This window comes from Solea senegalensis, linkage group LG1, assembly GCF_019176455.1.
Source record: "Solea senegalensis isolate Sse05_10M linkage group LG1, IFAPA_SoseM_1, whole genome shotgun sequence".
In the NCBI taxonomy this organism is placed as follows: Eukaryota; Metazoa; Chordata; class Actinopteri; order Pleuronectiformes; family Soleidae; genus Solea; species Solea senegalensis.
The window spans coordinates 35,623,328-35,644,710 of NC_058021.1; the positions used below are offsets into that span (position 1 = coordinate 35,623,328).

Here is a 21,383-nt window from a genome sequence, read left to right on the forward strand (position 1 = left end):
TTGGTTTAATTCCAGCCCACATGGAGCAGCTGCATGTGTAGGTGTCAAAGACAAAAGAGCAAGAAAGTGTTTGCCTTTTTCAAAATTTCCACCATTAAAACAATTTTAAAAAAGTTTGGTCATAGCAAAAACTCTGTGGAAGGAGTTGGGAGCAAGGCCAGACTCGCACCAAACTGTGAACATGGTTTCTGAAAGTCCCCAAGTTTTACTGACTGTATGTGCACGGGTATTTTCAAGTTCCTCAAACTCACAGAAGAAAAAGTGGCATGTTTAAAGCAGAAATGTACAAGTCCTGTCGCTTTTTCTTTTAGCCTTTTTCACTACGGAGTTCCAAACGTCAACCACTGACGCTCCCCGCTTTCGTCCATGTGCATTTGTTTTTTCAACAGAGCCGGTGAACATGAGCCGTGGAGTCATGTCCATGCCGGTCACATCTGTTTGGCGTGCTTCTGTGTTTTTCAATCCTCTCCTTTTGGATGAAAAAAAAGCAGGTCCGATGCTTCCTTGCTTCCTCTGACAACAGTTTTATCCCCTTCTATGTCTAAAATAACCTGGCTATGGCGTGTAAGTGAAGCAGACCCCAGGGTCGGCAGTAGGGGGCAGTGGAGACAGTGACTCCGAAAGCTATTAAATCCAGAAAAGATTGTAAAGACAATGTAAAGATTGTGCATAGCTCTGCTTTAAAAATATCTCTTGAATATCAGGTGTATCCACAGTTTCAGCTCCAGTAAATGACTTTCAGAGACACTAAACCTGGCTGCCAGTGTGTGTGTGAGTGTTATGAGGCTGGCATGTCTGAACACAGTTAAAAACGAGGAGGAAACTGTAGATTATCGGATTCCTCATGTGTGGACCAGCTGTGTCCTATGTAGGCTGAAACACAGGAGCTGTGGTTTTGGCCCCGTAGCTCAGCTCAGCTCAGTGGAAAGTGCTTATGTGGCACCTAGGCGTCACCACCATCACTCCCTCAGGTTTTCATTATTCCCCCTGCGTTTGTCATTATTTCACTCACTCTCTGGAGTTACTGCTGCATCTGTAAACACTGTCCACATTCTGATCTCTCACTTTTTAGATGTGGACTTGCAATTAAAAACAGTCTAATAGCACAGTTGCCTAAGTCATATCTGAACGTTGGACATAGGGAATAAGGCACAGTGATTCAGCAGTGGTAGGAGAGTTAAGTTAGGCAGATAAAACAATTACCAAAGAAATTACTTTGGCAATTATGCTATTAGGCTAATGATTTTAAGGACACTAAATTGGCTTTATCCCTCACCCTAAAACCAGGTCTTAATCCTGGAAAAGGCCACTTTTGAAATAGTAGAAAAAGAATCCTCATGACCTCAATAAGATTTGTCCTCGTTCACACAGACTCACACATGTTTTATGGAGCCATCTGTTCAACCAAAATAGTTAATAGATGATTTCCAAGTGTAGAAATCAATAATATGTTCATCGGTAGCTGTTCATCTCGTGTTTCAACTGTGTCATAGTAAGAGCCCAAGATAAACAACAAAAAACATTAATAAAAAGGAAGACAGTTAAAAACAGAGTCAGCAATTTTAAGTTACTCGAGTGCAATTTCTCCACATGAACGACAGACACAAACTCATGCAGCGTTGAGGACTTAACGTCATTTAGAATAAGTTTTCTTTTTACCTGCGTCATTAAAGCAAGAGACTTTTAAGAACATCCAAAGATCGTGTTTTTCACATTAACAGAAAAAGACTTCTCCACGTCTCCATGTTTTCCTCCAAACCCACCCTTTCTTTCTCACTCTTCCTGTTCTTAATTACGATGCCAACGATTGGTCCAGAGTTTCTGTAAAGTCGCAGCCAATCAGGCTCTTCACCCCCTCAGGTGGTCGCTGTGTGCGCTGCTTTAATGAACGCTTGCTGGGTGTGCGTCAGAGATGAAAGGGGCCCGGTTTAAAACCTTGCGGGATCCCTTCACCGGCGCAGTCTTGTCAGAAGGAGGAGGCCACAACAGGAGCAACGTGCTGTGCTCCAGGAAGTCTCTCACACACAAAAACAAACAAACACTTAGTGTTTGAGGCCCACAGGTGGTCATCTTCTCTGGAGACCACATCTGGATCTGCAGGCAGCCAAGGAGGAGATAACCACAGGTGAGAGCAGGCCACAAAAACACAAACAGTGATTTTTTTTTTTCTTTCTTACCTGTGGATTCAAGTTCAGGTTGAAGTCAAGTTTGGCAGCAAAACAGCTGGTTCTGTTTTCCAATGACAAAGCAGCTGGAGCTGGAGGTGTGGCGACATGTTTGTTTAAAACGTTCACCTTCAGAGCTGCGGGGGTCACTTCTGCAGCGCTGCTGATGAACACCAGCTCCACTCTGAGGTTTCAGGAGCGCAAATTTAATTAGTTTCTAACCATAATAATAATCAGGTTTGTGTCTTTTTTGTTTGCTCTACTGAGCAGTTTTAACACATGCTCCACCTCTGTGACGATGTCTGTGTCTTTGGTGTTCGCAGGGACGGAGGAGAAGGTGTGAGACGTCATGGCTGGAGGAAGGAGAACCAGTTTCCCCACTGTCTTCATCACCGCCGCTCTGGCTGTGATGCTGCTGCTGCCCGGTGAGTGCACGACACATGTCGTTATCTCAGTTTGTCAATGATCTGTCGATAAACTGTGTAAACACGGACATGTCATCACCAGCTGTGAAAGTAGTGTTTAATTGTGTAATGTAAAGCACAAAATGGGCCAAAGTAAAGTAAGCTGATTCATTTAAGGAATATATGATTCATTTAGTGTTTAAATTGACTGGAAATAGTGGGAAAACTGTCCATAAATTAGTGATGTTTACTGCGATGGAAAAAAGGGAAAACAAGTAATATAATGCTATATTTTTAAAGCTGGCTTATTGCCACTTTGATGGAGTAAAAATAAAATATATTAAAGGTATTTAAAGAAGGTTTATGTTTCTCCTCAGCCATAGAAGTATGAAATGAGAATTACTTAAGTATCACAAATGTGACTTAAAAACTGTGATGAAAGTTGTTACTATTTTTTAAAATGTTTTCCCTCAAAGCTCCACAGAACGGTTTGAATAACAGTGAGTTATTTTGGGTTTGTGAAGTTCTTATAGAGCTTCTGTTACATTTTTTAATGAACCCCTCAGATCTTAATAAAGTGTTTGTGTATGAAAAGATCGTAACGTCATCATCATAAGCCACATCTTATCTTACTCACCTTATCTTTTAATTTTATTCATCTTGCTTATAATATCGTATCATAAATTCTCCTCTTATCTTATTGTGTTGTATGGTTGTATCTTATCTTATAATGTCTCTATATCTCATCTAAACCCAGTGAATCTCTCAAATCAAAGATGTGGAGTAAAAAGCTGAGTCATGCTGGTTTATAGCAGCTCGCCTGTTGTTTTTATACATACAGTATTATATATACTGTATATATGTTTATTTTGTTACTTTACTCACCTCCTCAAACCTTCTCCTGCAGGAGAACACATTTCTCTTCTCTGAAGGTCTTATTAGCGTCAGACTGAGGTTTTAACTGCAGAGTTTAAACGTGTTCTAAACCTTCACCAGTTCATGGACATGGACTCATTCAACACTTAGTGTGGTTATAACTCACCTGAGCTTCACATATACGTCATAATCCCACTGTGTTGTTATGTATGTATGTGTATATATACATATATATATATGTATATACATATGTGTATATATGTTTATACAGTATATATATATATACATATAATCATCTACACTACATATTTGACAGCACCACCTGTTTCCAGGACGAGTCTCATCATCTCCTAAAAAACTTTACTGTCCGTCCTTCTGATGGTTCAAAGAGAACAGATTTTTATTCTCTTTCCCTTTCATCATTGCTGCTCCTGTAAAATATTATGGCCTGTCAGCATCAACCTCCTGCTCGGCCCCTTTAAAAACTCTGTTTCCTTCTGTTTGTTCTCTCGCTTCTGTTTCCAGATGTGCCACACACTTTTTTTACAGGCTCGTAAAAAAACAATACAGAGGATACTGAGGCAGCATCATTTACACTCCTCCTCCTCCTCCTCCTCATCATCACTCCATCACCCTTCACTTCTCCTCTACTCGTTTAACTATTCTTCTTTTTATCCTTCCATTTAAACACACAAACATACCGTAAACAGAGGACGTAGACAGATCATGTGACATAACAAGAAGAGATACACGACACAAAACAAGTTTTATAATATGAAATTGATCCGTGTGAGGCAGATTTAGTCCAGAGTCTGTCTCCATTCATTTTCAATAGGGAAAAAGTTGAATATTTTAAAATAATGATATACATACATTTTTCTGCTCTTAAACAAACTACAAACACAGTAATTTCACTGGAAAAATGAACACATTTTCACTGTCTCATTTTCATGGATTTTCTTTTTGTATAACTTGACATGTATGCATAATTTGTATTTTAACTGCCTGGTTTGTCCATTTTGGGCTAAGTTTTATGAGTTTTTGTGCACATTTAACCTGCCAAGTAATATTTATGTGATCGGGGAAGAAGGGAAAAATGCGTAGGATGATATAGTGATCAAAAAAATAACATTAATAAGGAAAATTATAGCCAGAAAAACAATCAATTAGTAGGTTGTCACTATACTGGATACTCAAGGCCCTAAATAAAAACAAAACATGGCAAAACAAGCAAGAAATAAATGACGAAAAAAAGCAGGGAGTTTGGTTATGTTTGGGTTTGTCAGTTGTGTTAGGTTTTAAGTAACACATTAAATATACATTTACAAGTTGAAATCAACATATTTCTTCCTCTTCCCAGTTACAATCTCATATTTAATTCCCAGTCCCTGCATTAACTCACCATCAGTCAAAGAAATGAACATTTCTTTCTTGTTTATTTTTGTAGAAGCTCCAGCTCTTGTGAGATGTTCCCACTAAGAAGTGTTTTCTTCAATTCTTCTATTAAATATTTGCACTTTCAAACGTTTGTGACCTTAGACGCCACATCGCTCTCCATCAGAATATTATGACACGTGCTGTGCAACCCTGAATTATCCCCCCTGGATGTCACTTTTAAAGCCGTCTTCAGTTCCTCTCTCCTCTTCCTCTTCCTCCTCCTCCTGTGAGGCATTAACACCTTTTCCCTGTGGAGATGAAAGAAAGCGGCAGCAGAGCTCTGTCCGCTCTTACCTTCAGCAGCATGGGGTCAAAACACTATATATATATATACACAGTATACACACACACACACACATAGAGAAAGAGACTAACAGTAAATGCACATGCAGCTCTTTGGTAAAACACAGCATGAGTTCAATGTTACAGGTTCTCCTGTAAAAATCTACAAAGCGCTGCAGTCGCCGGCGCCTCGGGTTCAGCCAATTACAGCAGTTTAATGAATAATGACCTGTGTGAGAGTGCCTCAGGTTTGATGTCATGTTGTTTTTATTATTATTATTATTATTATCATGTGTGTGTTGTTCAATCAAGACGCAATTAGCAGAGTGAGACCAGGTGGAGAAAGTGTTTTCAACGACGACTTCTTCTTTTTCTCTGCAGTTTTCGCGTCTGCTGGACCAATCGGGAAAAAGACCAAACGAGATGGTAAATATATTGTTGTTTATTTGCTTCTTTTGCTTTTTTAAACCTAAGCATATACATATATAACATATACAATATCACAATAAAGTTTTATGTCGTGATTATCCCCACCAGAATAAGTGGGATTGAATAAAAATGACCACAAAAACAACAGCACAACCTTAAATCAGGTTTAACAGAATGTGAATGGACTTTAAATTTCTTTTATCTATTTATTCATTATTTATTGTGTTCGCTAAAGTCGGCACTGCACATACTGGTGCCCTCAGTAAGTTACTTAGAACAAGCTTTCAGATTTCTCAGCTTCTTTAAATTTCAGTTTTTTCTAGTTGTTTTTCTCTGTGTAACAAAGATTTCAGGGTTTGGAACCAAACTACTAATCAATTAATCCAGAATCATCATTAGTTGCAGTCCTAATACAGATTTTTGGGAGTACTTTTCTTACTCTGCCAGACTTGTGTGCTCGTTCTCACTGGTGTTTTCTGTTTTTTTCTGAGGTGAAAGACCCTGAAAGTTGTTGAAAAATGAGTCTATTATTAAAGCTCATTTTGATTTAGGAGGAACACCCAGATTCCTTCCCCCGCTCCTCTCCTGCTCCAGCACTTAATCACATCACTGTGTGATCGATAATTAATGTTAACCTAAAGCCGTAATGATGCACCTGGAAATACAACCTTGTCACTGGAAAGTCATTGCTTTTGATGACTTGTGAGTAAGTCTGGAGGAAGCAGAGTCTTTTAGTTTTCTCTCTCCTGCCGTCAGCGGGGCAAAGTATCCAGGAGAAATCGTCTGCTGCGGCCGCGCAGAGGAAGCTGGTCCGTCACCGCAGGAACATCAGCTGGTACAAGCAGCATTCTGACTTCTGGAACTGGTACAAGTTCTTCACAGACAACGGCAACCAGGAGGCAGTGAGTAAAAAACACACACTGATTCATTCAATTCCATTCAATTTTATTTGATGTGTATAGCGCCAAATCACAACATACATTAACTTGACCACAGATGCAAATGAGCTATTCAGCTAACTCTGGTATAGACCTGGTTCTGTACATGGTCCCTGTCACCTACATCTCAAGGCTCTAGGCATCAGTGGAGAGAAGATACTCCCTTTTAACAGAAGAAGAAATCTCAGACAGAACCAGACTCAAAGATGGGCAGCATCTGCCAAGACAGGTTGTGGTGAAAGGAAAAATGCGGGTCAGAGGAGAGGATGGGGACAGAAAGGGGGGAGAGGTCGGTAGAAGAGAGAGATTTTAACCGTTGCAGTACAATTCAGAGAAAGAGAGAGAGGGCGCCACCTGTTGGCTGAGCAGCCAACATTTTAACCCACTACATTTCGTGTAACTCTCTTTGTTACTCGTTACTACAAAATAAAATCAGAAAAAGAAGAGTTGGTATTATAGTCTGTATTTATATAGAGCTTTTCTAGTCTTGATGAGTTGCTTTACAATAGAGTTTTAACCCATTCACACGCACACACAACATGGGGTTAAGTGTCTTTGCTCAAGGACACACATAGACTATCAGAGCCAGGAATTGAACCCACAACCTTCCCGTTGAAAGACAACTCTCCCTACCATTGAGCCACCATGGCTCAATCCTAACTCCTCCTAACTGCTTCTTCTTCTTCTCTTCTCTCAGGTTCATGAGATGGACCGGATCTACTTGGCCTACCTCCAGAACAAGAACCGCGCCGAGGGCCGCCGCTCCTACAAGGCTTACCTGCGCCACCTGGGCGACGTCTACAAGTCCTGCGCCGACTCCGACGACCCCAACTGCGTGGCCTCCTACACCAGCAGACCCAAGTCAAAGCCTGAACCACCCAAACCCGCACCGGTGAAAACCTGCGACCCCACCAAGGACACGTACTGCCTGTACGCGGCTCTGATGCAGGGGAAGAGTCCCTACATGCCGCTGGTTCTTCCCGCCGCCGCTGCTGCTCCGGCTCCAGTCAAGGCTCCGGCTCCTCAGTACGTCCGCTCTGCCGCTCCGGCTAAAGACCCGCAGTCCGGCTACTACTACTACGCTCCGTCTGCAACACCTTTCCTCTCAAAGGTAAACCAATCCCACACCAGGGTTTGAAGGTTTTTAGTGCCCCCTTGTGGTAGTTCTAGAGAAGCTACAGCAGCTTTCTGCCTGACTCATAATGAGAAAAGAAACAGACTTTGATCTGAACAGTTTAAAAACAGCGTGGGCCCCCTGGTGGGCCTTGATAGTATTGCAGGTGGGTCCCAGAGAGTATAACAATTATTTTATTTAACAAATCTATCCAAAACATATATTCTTTTGTTTTGTTTGATAATAATATGTAATGTTATTCACATTTCAGCCCTATATTATGGTTGCAAATAAAAATAATAAAGTGGTTTCTGAAGAATCTTCACTTCGATTTTAGTTTCGAAAGAACAGAAATGTGTTTCTTATCTCAAAAATTTGAGATAAGACATGGTTTTATTTTCCTGCCATTTAAAAAAAATCAGAGATTTTACATAAATAAGTCATTGGTGAGTTAATTAAATAATATGTCTGGGTCAAAATAGCTGCCAAATTACCTGTAATTGGTTGATTAGTTGACCTGCTCTAACTCGGTATGGTATTGGTACAAATTCAAATGTTGGTTCTGGAATGTTTTTATTTATTTTAACTTTCGGGGTCTCAAACCTGAGGTTTGGGAAGCTTTGTTAAAAAAATGACATGTATATAAAAGATCAAATGTATTTAGTGCCTTTAAAATACATAATGCAGTAAATCAGCCATTCCTTGTTTACATAATTTTTAATAAAAATAGCCAGAAATGGTTGGAAAGAAAATGACAGAAATCATGATTTATCTTATGAATTTATCTTGGAAATTGGGTCACGGCAAAAAAAAGAAAAAAAAAAAATGTTCATCATCCTCCGTCTTTTCTCACTTTCAGGAACAGAAAGCCGAGCTGCTGAGGATCTGCGCCGCAGACGACGTGGAGTGTCTGCAGTATCACGTGAAGGCCGCGTATGGACACGTGCCCTCTGCTGGTCCCCTGCCGTCGTACGCGCACCTCGGCTGTGACCCCAAGAAAGACCCGTCCTGCAAACCCAAGCTGGTGCAGAAAGCTCCATCCGGTCTCTACATGCAGTATCCAAACTGTGACCCGCTCCGGGATCCATACTGCGCCTACGCTGCCTCTCTGGTGGTAAGAACCAAATTTGAGTCAAATTTATTTATATAGCACCGTCAAAAACAACCCCATGTTGCCCCCAAAAGTGCTTTACATGCTTAAATAAATTTAAAGGAAGCAATAAAGTACAATATTCTGTATGAACCTGGCCTGTACCAATACACTGGCTGTCTTCAGAGTGTCTGCCCCCCCCTTCCTTCTTTTACATAATGGTATGATCCTAGTCTGTCCCCGCATGGTGTGTCAATCAAAATAAAGTCTCGCCCCTGGATTCGGTAGAAGAGTCAGCTCTCCTCCGACGGGAGTCGGCTTTTCTCTTTCGCTCAAAAGAATCGTCTCTCAGAGCCGGCTCGTTCGCGAACAACACATCCCTCGTCAACATACACGGGACCAGCTGAAGACGGCGAAGAAACAAACTGATCTACGCCAAAGTATAAGAGCATCACATTAATCCAAGCGTGATGTGATGAACATACGATTTACCTTTTCTACTGCTCCTTTAAGAGAATTGCAAAAACTGTGTTTTTAAAATGATGTTTGAGTGACTGAGCACTTTCGGAGTGTGTGTAAAACCTTGTAAATCTATGCTGAAGGTGTTTTTTTCTCTACCTCCTCCAGGCTCCTCGTGCTCCTCACCCTCCTGCCCCCGCTGGACCCGGATCCTGCAACCCTCTCTACGAGGAAGGCTGTAACCCTCTCACCGCCACCAGATTTGCCACGCCCCCAGAGTCGTACGCGCGCGACGAGGCGGACGAGGCGGCCGCCATCCGCGCTGCTCCTCCTCCCGCTGCTGCTGAGCACAACAGCGACCCCTACACCATGTTCCGAGACGCTTACGCTCAGGCCAACAGAGCAAGTGACCCGTACGCTATGTACCACCAGGCTAGCGCTCCGCCGTCACCTCCCGCCAACGACCCGTACGCCATGCTGCGCCGATTCATGTCCCAGGCTCAAGCGACTGACCCGTACGCTCCACGTATGGAAGCCGCTCCGGAGTCGAACCCCAACGATCCTTTCTCTGCGATGCGCGAGGCGGCAGCTGCAATGCACCGCCGCGGGCCACCCAGCGCAAGGCAGCAGTTTCCCTTTTCCAGCCCAAGTTATGAGGAGCCTGCGCAAGAGGAGCGCCACCCTCTGGGCCCCCCGGGCAAAACCAAGGAGGGCTATGACTGCTTCGTCGGCTACGACCGCGAGTGCTACCCCGTGAAGCCCAGCGAGCCCCGCGCCGGCGCTCACCACCGCCTCCCGTACCCCGCCGAGGCCTACGAGCCCCACCTAAACAGTGACGGCTCGCGCAACGGAGTCCTGGAGCCCGCCAACCTGGACTGCGACCCTGAGTACGACAGAGACTGCCGCCTGCGTCGCTACGAGCCGGAGCAGGGCCGCGCCGAGGCCCAGCCGGAGCATCACGCTGACGACGACCACCACAACCAGGGGGCGGAAGAGAGCCAGCATCACCCAGAGCAGCAGCAGGAGCAGGATCAGTACGAGGCCGAGCCTTACCAGAGCGGCCAGGAGGAGCCTCACATGTCCTACCAGTCCATGCCACAGGGAATGCCCTCACTGCAGGACATTCTGAGGCTCTATGGAGACCAGAACCCAGAGCAGGGCGATCACAGAGCATACGCAGACGACTACCGTAAGAAATAAACGCGCTATAACACACACACGTGCGTGTGGATGGACATGAAAACACGAGCGCTGCCTCACGCAGTGAACAGGACCAGAACAAGGACACATGAGTACACGCACACACGAAGAAACATGGTCAGAAACATGATCAGAGTGTTCCGTCTTCACATCTGTCGCTTTTTCCAGCTTCTACGTCAAAAAACCCTCCTCAGTCCACTCGAGTGTGTGATGACTCGGCTTTTTCACTCCTCTATCTCTGCATCTCCAAAATAATAAAATAAAACATGTCAGTTTTTTTGTCAGTGATGGATTATGTAAAGTTCTTTGTTTTTTTCCATTTTGGATGTTCTAATAAAAAGCTGTAGAAAGCTGTTCTTGCATTTTATTCACTGAATCTTTAAATTTGACTCTAATCAATATACATCTCCTGTTTTCAAATATTTTCCACTTTAGTGCATTAGTCAATGATGGACTATCAAAATAAAGTGTTCTGGACGTCGTCTTCCACTTGCGACCGGAGGTTCAGCGGCGTCAAATGTTAAAAATGATATAAAAACTATCAAGCAAGAAGTAGAAGCTCATTGACGTCTATTCTTGTTTAATTTACTGAAAAGTGAGATCTCAGCTCGGCTCCAGCTGGAAACTCAACAGCACGAGACATCCCGACTTCAAATATGGGTCGAGGCCAGAAAACAGGAAACGCCAGCAGCCGACGGCACGTTCTTAACGAGATGCTCCATTAAACGCCAGAATCTCTCCTGATGACTCCATGTTTGTATCAGAGTTTTTTCTCCATGCTGTAAATTTCACGTCCCTGAGCTTAAATGTAAGTTAACCGACGCTTGGAGCTGAACGTGTTTGTGGCCCCGTGTGGATTAAACAGCTGGAGTATCACTTCTCTCTCTCTCTCTCTATATATATATATATATATATATATATACACATGTGCTGGCCACTTTATTGACACAAACATCTAGCGTGTTTGTCGTACTAACATAAACAAAAAAACGCGTCAGTTTGTACTTATCAAAGGCTAAACATTATCCATAGGTTTAGCGGATTCAAAAAGGCGTGGCCACGGCAACCATCGGAAATTTGGCAAATTCCGACCATTCGCCACAAAACGAAACCCCAATCCCTGACTTTGAAAAATGCCAAAAAGTGAGCTGAGACCTGAGGCGGGGAGACTATCCCTTTAATGTTCGCCAACTGTTGCAACACAGACGAGGAGAAGACGACTGGAGGGACACACAGAGACAAAGAGGTGGGACGAGGTTGTCTTATCACGTCAGTGCAGGGTCCCTCACGGACAAACAAAGACGCAGACGGTGAAATAATTCCACAGCAAATTTACATGAAAACTAACAAACTAATTACTCGGCGACATTAAACAGCATGAGAGACAGTTCTGAAAACAGACCACATGCAGACATGATTATGTAAATGTGATTTTTCTTTATGCAAAATAAACAGAGAGAGAGAGAGACGGAAAGAAAGAGTGACTTGCACATGCAAACCTTAACCTAAACCTTAACCATCACAACTCAATATCTAACCCTAAAATTAAACCCGATTCGACCCCCAACCCTAAAACCAGGTTTTAATCCTGAAGAAGTACCTTAAAGTTGTGGGGCCCCAGACAAAATGTCCCCACAGACAAAGTCCCTTACCCTAACCTTAACCATCCACCATCTACCACTAAATATCTAACTAATCCTAAAACCAAGTCTCAACCCTCAAAGGCCCTTTAAGGTTTGGGACCAGACAGGACAAAAATGTCTCCGCTTTAGTCTCTTGTAACTCGGTGATGAGTCAGGTCCTGCATCCTTGTCGTTGTGTGTCTTCTGAGGGACCTGTGGTGTCACACAGAGAGCGGTCACCTGGCGACAAACCAGCGACAGGTTGTCGTGGAAACCTTGGTGTGATTGATGTCCCCGCCTCTCACTGTCGTCTTGGCGATGCTCCAGTGTTTATCTTGTTACCCTGTGCCCGTGAGCGTCCATTCATCATCCTGCTCGCTCACAGTGAACTCACCGTCCACACACCATGAAGTGTGTATAGAGTAGGACTTTTTTTACCGATATAAGGACAACATACTATAATTTGACTTTTTTGATTGATTTTGGACAAAATACTATAGTATGACTTTTTGGGCCGAATTGGACGACAAACTATAGTATGAATTCCTGGGTCACTAAATCTAGCAATGTCGGTTTGGCTTCAGATAGGCTCCAAATGGCCTGAAACATGCTCCTGAGTGGGTTTTGTCAGGTACATGTTGGACCTGGCACTTGGTGAAATTTTCGCATTGAATGGCGATTTTCAATGGGCCATACCTCCGCCCGCGAACGTTTGGGAGACTCCACTCCTAGTGCATTGGAAAGCCCGTGGCCACATTAGGGGGTACGGCAAAAATTCAAGTCAATCCGAAAAAGTCAGATTTTCACGGTTTTTGGGAAATAACTCAAAAACTACACGTTTGGTCATGGGGTGTTTTAGGCTGGCTAAGTGCGGCTCCTCGAGACGCATCCTTGGACACCTAGCTCGGCTTTCTAGCACCTTCCTAACTCGAGATAAGTCCAGAATGACCGAAGAATTTTCGGTCATTTTTCCATATCTCGGCTTCCTTTTGTCCCACAATCACGGGGGTTTCACCAGGGGCTCCGGAGGGTGCCTAAATGTGGGGGCGGACGTTGGTTTGGAGTCGATCCGACACTTCGTTCAAAAGTTATTCGCGAAATGACCGCAAAATGGTGGTTTTCATCCCTATACCTTACCCTAACCCCTAACCCTAACCCTTACCCTTACCCTTACCCTAACCCTACCCTTACCCTTACCCTAACCTAACCCTAACCCTTACCTAACCCTTGCCCTACCCTTACCCTAACCCTAACCCTTACCCTAACCCTAACCCTAACCCTAACCCTTCCAGCTGGAGGCCAGCTGCTGGAACACAAACAACTGTGTTCACACCAGAGCCCGAACAACGGCCACGCTCACCTGCTGCTCATTCCAGCAACAGATGTGTGTTGTATGATGTGGACAGCATCTTTTCTCTGGCCACGGAGGGTGAAGACTAACAGTCCCACCACTGCCACTGCTGCAGCCCGTCCGGGCCCCCCAAGCCCTCCCACGCCCAGCCAGTCACCCTGCCAGTTTCACATGGCTGACACCGACCACCAGGCAGAGGACACTGGCCGGGCTCTTGGAGCCCCCCTCTTCGGGCAGACGCAGAGCTACTCGCCACATCAGCACTCTGCATAAGATGAAGGACTGGCATGTCACAGTGAGGAATAAGATCCTAATTGTGGGGGACTCCAACGTGTGCAGGTTCCCGCCCTTCCTGGATCAGCACCTGCAGGTGGACAGCTACCCGGGGGCTAACTTTCATCAGGCTGCAGCCCTGTTGTCCAGAGCCATCGCCATCACACCACCAGAACTGATTGTCCTGGCCTTTGGTTTGAACCACAGGTCACAGAGAGCTCACCAGACCTCTGTGAAGCAGCTGCAAGCAGCTTTAAGAGCTGCAAAGCTGAGATTTCCCCATGCCAGAGTTCTTGTCCCGGCCATCAACTTCTCCCCTGCTTTGCCACAGCAGGAGAAATTCAGTCTCCTGGCTCTTAATCGCCACATCCAGGAATACTGTGATTTTATTCCACCTCTGCCAAGGGAGAAGTTCAGCACTGAGGCTGACCAGGTCCACTGGTCCAAGGAGACGGCGGCTGCCATGCTCGACCACTGGTGTGAGCATTTAAACTGAGGGTCCCCACAAGACTCTCCTTTCAGATGGGGTTCAAGAATGTGTTGTTGTTGTGTGAGTCTGTTCACTTGTCCACCACACAGCTTGCTCCTCTTGACAGAGGCCTTACTTTCATCCCCACTGTTTCGCCGATCTGACGGGTTCTGCCTACGAGCGGGTGCATGTGACGACGGGCTCACAACTGCAAGCGCGCAACAGCGAGCGCACGGCTACGCAGCGCACGGCTACGCAGCGCATCAACAGGTGATCACAATCGCACTCATTAGGAACGCATGGCAGAAACCCCGGAAACAAAATAAGGAGTGAGCATTCAGTCAGTAGCTTGCAACGCAACAAATGGCAGCAGAAGAAACAAAAGCTGAATAATCACAGGACTAAAACACGCATGGAAGCAGAAAGGATCAAGGAGGCTACCGGTAAGCTCGCAGCTCTTTTCCGGACAGAGATGGACTGATGTTGATGCGCTGTGCGCTTATTGTTCATTTATTTCAGTTAATGGTAATTGAAAATGTCATGATAAATATGTACAATAATCTTGGTTAAAATATAAAATGTCAGGTTGATTAAGGGCAATGGTTCTAAAAAGTGGAACTAGTTTATTTAATTTATTTATACAGTATTTGCCTACTTTAAATGTTTGAATTAAATGTGGGAATATTGATTTGAATTGTTTATTTAAATACTGTACTTCAAATAGAACTTTATTTATTTAATGAAATTGTTTTATTTTGTATGTTTAAAGGTTTTTCACCTACAACGACCACCACTTTGTTACTGGTCAATAAATTCAAGAAAGAGAGTGAAATCCTGAGTCTGGTCTATTTTCTTCCCTTATGAAGTGTGGGAAACCATGACGTTGAAGTACACTTGCCACCCACTATTAAAATTAACAGTAATATCAGGCAACAGTCTAGATTCGACTTACAAAAATACCATAGAAGATTAAAGTTGGCAGCTTTCTATGGTGATGAGGGTGATTCCAGCCCACTCCCTTTGACTCCCACATCTGATTGGGCCCCTCCCGATGCACAACTACCCCCCCAGGTTGTTAAGTTAATTAAAAAGGACTCAAAATATCTGGACCGTCATTTCAGGATCCAGCATGTGACTCCAAATTTGAAAGGGCAAGAACAATTAGCAATAAAAGAGTTAATGAATAATAAAAATATAATTATTAAACCTGCAGATAAAGGCAGTGTAGTGGTAGTTATGGACCGAGTGCAATATTTGTGGGAGGGATATAGATTCAAGATTCAAGATTCAAAGTGTTTATTGTCATATGCACAGTAAAGAAACACGTTTCCCTGTACAATGAAATTCTTACTTTGCTGTCCACTCAAAAAACACCAGCATAAAGTAGAAAAGAGATGCTTTTGTAGAAAAAAAAAGTATAAATATACATAAGAAAAATATAAATATTACAAATTAACTAAAAATAACATATATGCATAAAATAAGTGTAAACATATGCATATATACAAGGAATAAGAGTATTACAAAAAACTAACATAACATATATGCATAAAATAAGTGTAAACATATGCATATAAACAAGAAATAAGAACTGTACATAAAGTGAACGCTGGTTGTGCAATTTAACAGATTTAAAGTGACATGTTTCAGGTTTTAAAGTGACGGTAACAGATTAAAGTGACAGTGTAACCAGGTGACAGGATTATTGTAGTCCCGTTCAGCTGTTGAGGATTCTGATGGCAGTGGGGTAAAAAGAGTTCTTTAGACGGGTTGTCCTGCATTTGGCACTCCTGTACCTCCGTCCTGAGGGCAGGAGTGTAAACAGTCCATGTTGTGGGTGGGTGCTGTCTTTGATGATGGTGGCAGCTCTCCTGTGGACTCTGCGGTGGTAGATGCTGTGCAGTGAGGGCAGTGGGGACCTGGTGATCCTCTCAGCTGTCTTTACCACTCTCTGCAGGCGTTTGCGGTCCATGGCTGTAGTGCTGCCGTACCACGCGCTGATGCAGTTGGTCAGACTGCTCTCCACGACACAGCTGTAGAAGTTGCTGAGGATCTTTGTCGACATGCCAAACTTCCTCAGCCTCCTCAGAAAATACAGCCGTTGCTGTGCTTTCTTGAGCAGCTGTGTTGTGTTGGTGGTCCATGTGAAGTCCTCAGTGATGTGGACCCCGAGGTACTTAAAGCTGCTCACCCGCTCCACTTCAAGATCCCGGATAAACAGTGGTTGGTGAGGTCTCCTCTCCTTCCTCATGTCCACTATCATCTCCTTCGTCTTGTCTGTGTTTAGGGTGAGGTTGTTGTCCTCGCACCAAGAAACCAGACTGTCCACCTCCGTCCTGTAGGCCGCTTCGTCCGCCGCAGTGATGCATCCTATCACTGCAGTGTCGTCAGCAAACTTCAGGATGATGTTGTCTTTATGGGAGGCGACACAGTCATGTGTGAACAGGGTGTAGAGGATGGGGCTGAGGACACATCCTTGTGGAGTGCCAATGTTTGTGATGATGCTGGCTGATGTTTTATTGCCAATCCTGACAGTCTGTGGTCTGCCAGTCAGGAAGTCAAGGAGCCAGTCGCAGAGGGTGGGGTGAATGCCAAGGGTGGACAGCTTGTGGGTGAGTTTGTAGGGGATGACCGTGTTGAAGGCGGAGCTGTAGTCTACAAAGAGTATCCTGATGTAGGACTCCTTGTTTTCCAGGTGGGACAGGGAGTGGTGGAGGACAGCTGTGATGGCGTCGGTGGTGGACCTGTTGGGTCGGTAGGCGTACTGCAGGGGGTCCAGTGAATCCGGGATGCTGCTCTGAATGTGCGCCAGCACCACTCTCTCGAAACACTTCATTATGATAGGAGTGAGTGCTACTGGTCTGTAGTCATTCAGGCAAGTGGGTGGGCTCTTCTTGGGGAGGGGGACGATGGTTGTTGTTTTGAAGCAGGAGGGAACGGTGCTCTGGTTTAGGGAGAGGTTGAATATGGATGTGAAGACATCAGCCAGCTCGTTAGCACATGCTCTGAGTGCACGGCCAGGAATGTTGTCTGGTCCTGCTGCCTTGTGGGGGTTGATTTTCTTCAGGACTTTGTGGACCTGACCTGAAGAGACTGTTGGTGGTGGTGAGGGGGGTCCAGTGGTCCAGGTGTGTGTGTGTGTCCCTGTGTTGTTTGTTGTAGCCTCAAAGCGGGTGTAGAAAGTGTTGAGGTCGTCTGGCAGGTTGTCTGTGGAACTGATGGTGCTGGTGGTGGTCTTGTGGTCTGTGATGTGCTGCAGGCCCCTCCACATCCGCCCAGAGTCAGCAGTGGAATAGAAGCTGTCCAGCTTCTCTCTGTACTGCCTCTTTGCCGCTGTGATGGCGTGTCTCAGTCTGTACTTGGCAGTTTTGTACTCAGCTTCGCTGCCTGATTTAAATGCAGTGGAGCGAGCACGCAGCATGCTTCGTACCTGAGTGTTTACCCAGGGCTTCTGGTTGGGGAACTTCCTGACATGTATGGTGGGCACGATGTTGTCAACACACGTGCTGATGTACCCAGTCACATACTCAGCGTAGTCCTGTACACTGACAGAGGAGTCCTCCAGAGTGGCTGCAGCTTTAAAAACATCCCAGTCTGTCGTAGCAAAACAGTCCTGCAGGATGCTTTCGGTGTCTGGGTTCCAGAGTTTGATGACTTTTGTGGCTGGGTTTGCTTGTTTCAGCCTTTGTCTGTAAGCGGGGTACATAAACAGTGAGATGTGGTCAGATTGTCCGAAGTGGGGGCGGGGTGCAGCCCTGTATGCACCACGGATGTTGCTGTAAACATGGTCCAGAGTGTTCTTTTCGCGGGTGGGAATGTCTACATGCTGGCGGTATTTGGGGAATACAGTCCGTAAGTTGCACTGGTTGAAGTCTCCAGCAGTGATGAAAACGGCATCGGGATGAGCCGTCTCCAGCGCGCTGATGACGTCATGGAGTGTGCCGAGTGCTGCGGTGGAGTTGGCCCGCGGGGGGATGTAAACAGCGGCCAAAAACACAGCAGTAAATTCCCTCGGTAGATAATAGGGACGGCATTTCAGTAATAAAAACTCCACGTCAGGTGAACAGTGCTTCTGAACAGTCTGTATGTCTCCACACCACGCGTTGTTAATGTAAACACACACACCCCCTCCTTTTGCCTTACCGGAGGCTGCAGTCCGGTCTCCTCGGTGCACGGAGTGAGTAGTTAGCTGAATAGCACACTCCGGGATTTTGTCCGAAAGCCAGGTCTCTGTGAAAATGAGAGCACAGCATTCCCTCATTTCCCGTTGGGTTGAGATCCTGGCTCGTAGCTCGTCCAGTTTGTTGTCCAGTGACCGCACGTTAGCGAGCAGGAGGCTGGGTAGCGATGGTCTGCTAGCGCGAGCTTTTAGCCTAGCGTGTAGCCCAGCCCTCTTCCCCCGCTTACGTCGCCGTCTCCGGAGCACCTTCCTGGGGTCAGCGTACTCGCTCGAGCTCGGGGCTTCGGGGCCTGCATGGGGGTGGTGGTGGCGGCTGCGAGAGCGAACAAGCTCCGGTAGCTCCGGTGGAATATGAAGAGTTAAATCCAGATGGTTATGAAAACTACCGATGTCCAGAAGTGCCTGCCTGCTGTAGGTTACCAGTGCATGGCATTTCGGAGAAAAAGAAAAAAGAAAACACACTAAAACACTAGAAAAAAGCCGGCATACGAGAGCGGAGCGAGCAAACACGTCAGCCACGGGGGGCGCCATGTAGACAACTAAATGATAAAAACTATTACGTTAAATTACAAAAACCAATATATCTGGACACCATCCCATTAGTGACTAAAATCATCAATAAACTTCATGAGAAGAAGTTTATTAATTCGGAACAAAAACTATATTTACTTGGTGATCCAGAACCCTGACCTAGACGTTTTTACATGTTGCCAAAGATACACAAAGGACCCTGTCAAGTGGAGCAAGCCGCACATTATGCCTCCAGGTCGCCCCATTGTTTCTGACTGCAGCAGTGAGACCTACAGAACCGCAGAGTAACTGGACTTTTTCCTGAATCCACTGTCCACTACGCACCCTAGTTACATTAAAGGCACATGTGATTTTATGCGTATGGACATATTCAGAGGATGACTTTAAGATTTTCTTAAACACTCTTAATAATTACAATCCGTCTATTAAGGTTAAATCCACCATGGATCGAAATTCTGTAGATTTTTTGGACACAACCACATTTAAGGGGCCCACTTTTAATCAAACTAATCGATTGGACGTTAAAGTTTTCTTTAAAGAGACGGATACACATGCACTATTGCATAAGACCAGCTTTCACCCGAAACATACTTTTAAAGGTCTAATTAAATCGCAATTGTTACGTTTCCATAGGATCTGCACACAAAAAGATGATTTTCAGAAAGCGACTAAAGTACTCTTCACTGCTTTGGCCAGCATGGGGTACTCTAGGTCCTTCCTTAGAAATTGTTACAAAAGGTTCCTCCAAATTAAACCTCAAATTGTGTCCTCTGTGGTGCCTTTCATCACCACTTATTCGTACTCCACGGTGAAGCTGGTCAGAGAAATTAGGAAAAACTTTGAAAATTCTTTTAAAGAAAGGGGAATTTTATATAATCACAGGATCATTGCTGCATTCAGAAAAAAACAAAAATCTGAAGGATTACCTGGTAAAAGCGAAAATTCCTAAATTAACTGATCCCAAACAAAAGCCACTGGATAATTTTTTTAAACAGCAAGTGTGGGTGTCTAATAATAGAACCAAATTAATATACCAAATTGATAATAAGGGAAATATTAATTCCAGAAACTGTGTCTATGTAATAATTTGCAAACAATATGGCCTTAAATATATCGGTGAGACTGGCAGCACAATTCGCACCAGATTCTCACGACATAGACATAATATCTTAAGAAAGAAAGACATCCATACTCACCTGGTTAAACACTTTTTGCAGCACGGCTGGGATGCGGTTCAGGTCTCCGTCCTTGAATCTAACCCAAATTGGAACACGACCCAGAGACGGAGAGCCGAGAGGGTCTAGATATACAAATTAGGCACTTTAGTTCCACAGGGTCTTAATGAGGCTTGGTTGTGATGCTGCATAGGACTGGATGGAGTGTGCACGAATTTCACGAAATTATTTTCCCCTTCCCCATACCCTGTCTTCGACGGCAAGATTCACCTTATCTAAACCTAACCATGAGTAATTTCTGACCCTAACCTTGACCTGAGTATCCTCTGATCCTAACCATAACCTGGAGAAGTTTTGACCTTAGCCTGAAGAATATCTGACCCTAAATTTAATCCAACTGTTTTCTGGCCCTAATTTTAATTCCAATCCTGAATAGACCTGATCCGGCTTAGTATGATCATCCTTATTACTGGTCCTGCGTGACCTCTGGCCTCGGCCTTGACTTGGTATGAGTGTGTGTGAATGTGTGGCCCTAATTCTGGCCTATAATAACCCTGACTGGGATTTTTATTATCACGACTATTGTCACTGGTCCTGGAAATTGGTCTGCGTGACCTCTGGCTTTGACCCAGACCTGATGTGAGTGTGGGGTTCTTGGTCCTGCTGAGGGATGATGGACTTTGGGATGATGCCTTTAATCTTGCCGTCGAAGATAGCAAGATTAATTATTCAAATTTTTCTAGACCTTATGCGGGAGACAAGCTACGTTTCCTTCACCTAACCCTTGTCAACAGTAAAAAAAAAAAAAAAATTAATTTCAAAAATGCAAGTTAAAAGGAGTCAGTCCAATAACAACAAAACCAAAAGACGCAGGCTGGAAGTGATCCTGGAAAAAAAATGTAACGCAAAATAACTTACCATGGCTGGTATCAAAAGCTTATTAGGACAGGATGAAGGCTGAGTGTTACCGGTAGGAAGACAAAACAATGTGGCAAACACTGACTGAGTGAAGGGTGGCAATCAGAGTAATCTGCAGCAGGTGAGTTGGATGGAAACCAAGTAAAGGGGTTTCCCTGGCAAGCCTACAGGGAGAAAGACAAGCAGACACACCCACAAACATATCCACTCATGCAGACAGGGAGAAAGTGAGCCATTTAACAGGAGAGGAAAGGAAGCAGGAGGAGAGACATTGCATGTATATCCTAACAAGCAAAACTTTTCTTTTAAACAGTGTCCTTTTCACAAATGAACTCACTTTTTGACACATGGTTTACTTTGGTTCCAAACACACACTGACACAGATTTATTTTCAAATCAATTTTATTTGAATAGCACCAAACCACTATCTCAAAGCACTGTAAACAGACAACATCATGGAGAGCAGAGAA

At 44.5% G+C, this 21,383-nt stretch overlaps 1 protein-coding gene across 2 annotated transcripts; it reads left to right on the plus strand.

Moving 5' to 3' along the window:
- Positions 1-82: 82 nt before the first annotated feature.
- On the plus strand, positions 83-10,748 carry and1 (actinodin1). 2 transcript variants are annotated; one of them, XM_044032306.1, is made up of 7 exons: positions 83-2,402; positions 2,489-2,590; positions 5,546-5,590; positions 6,350-6,495; positions 7,229-7,642; positions 8,505-8,759; positions 9,363-10,748. In XM_044032306.1, the coding sequence occupies exons 2-7, from the start codon at positions 2,515-2,517 to the stop codon at positions 10,392-10,394; spliced, it is 1,968 nt and encodes a 655-aa protein (XP_043888241.1). In that variant the 5' UTR covers positions 83-2,402; positions 2,489-2,514; the 3' UTR covers positions 10,395-10,748. The 2 variants fall into 2 exon arrangements, with proteins under 2 accessions (XP_043888241.1, XP_043888234.1); XM_044032299.1 differs by having other exon boundaries at positions 83-2,125.
- Positions 10,749-21,383: the final 10,635 nt, after the last annotated feature.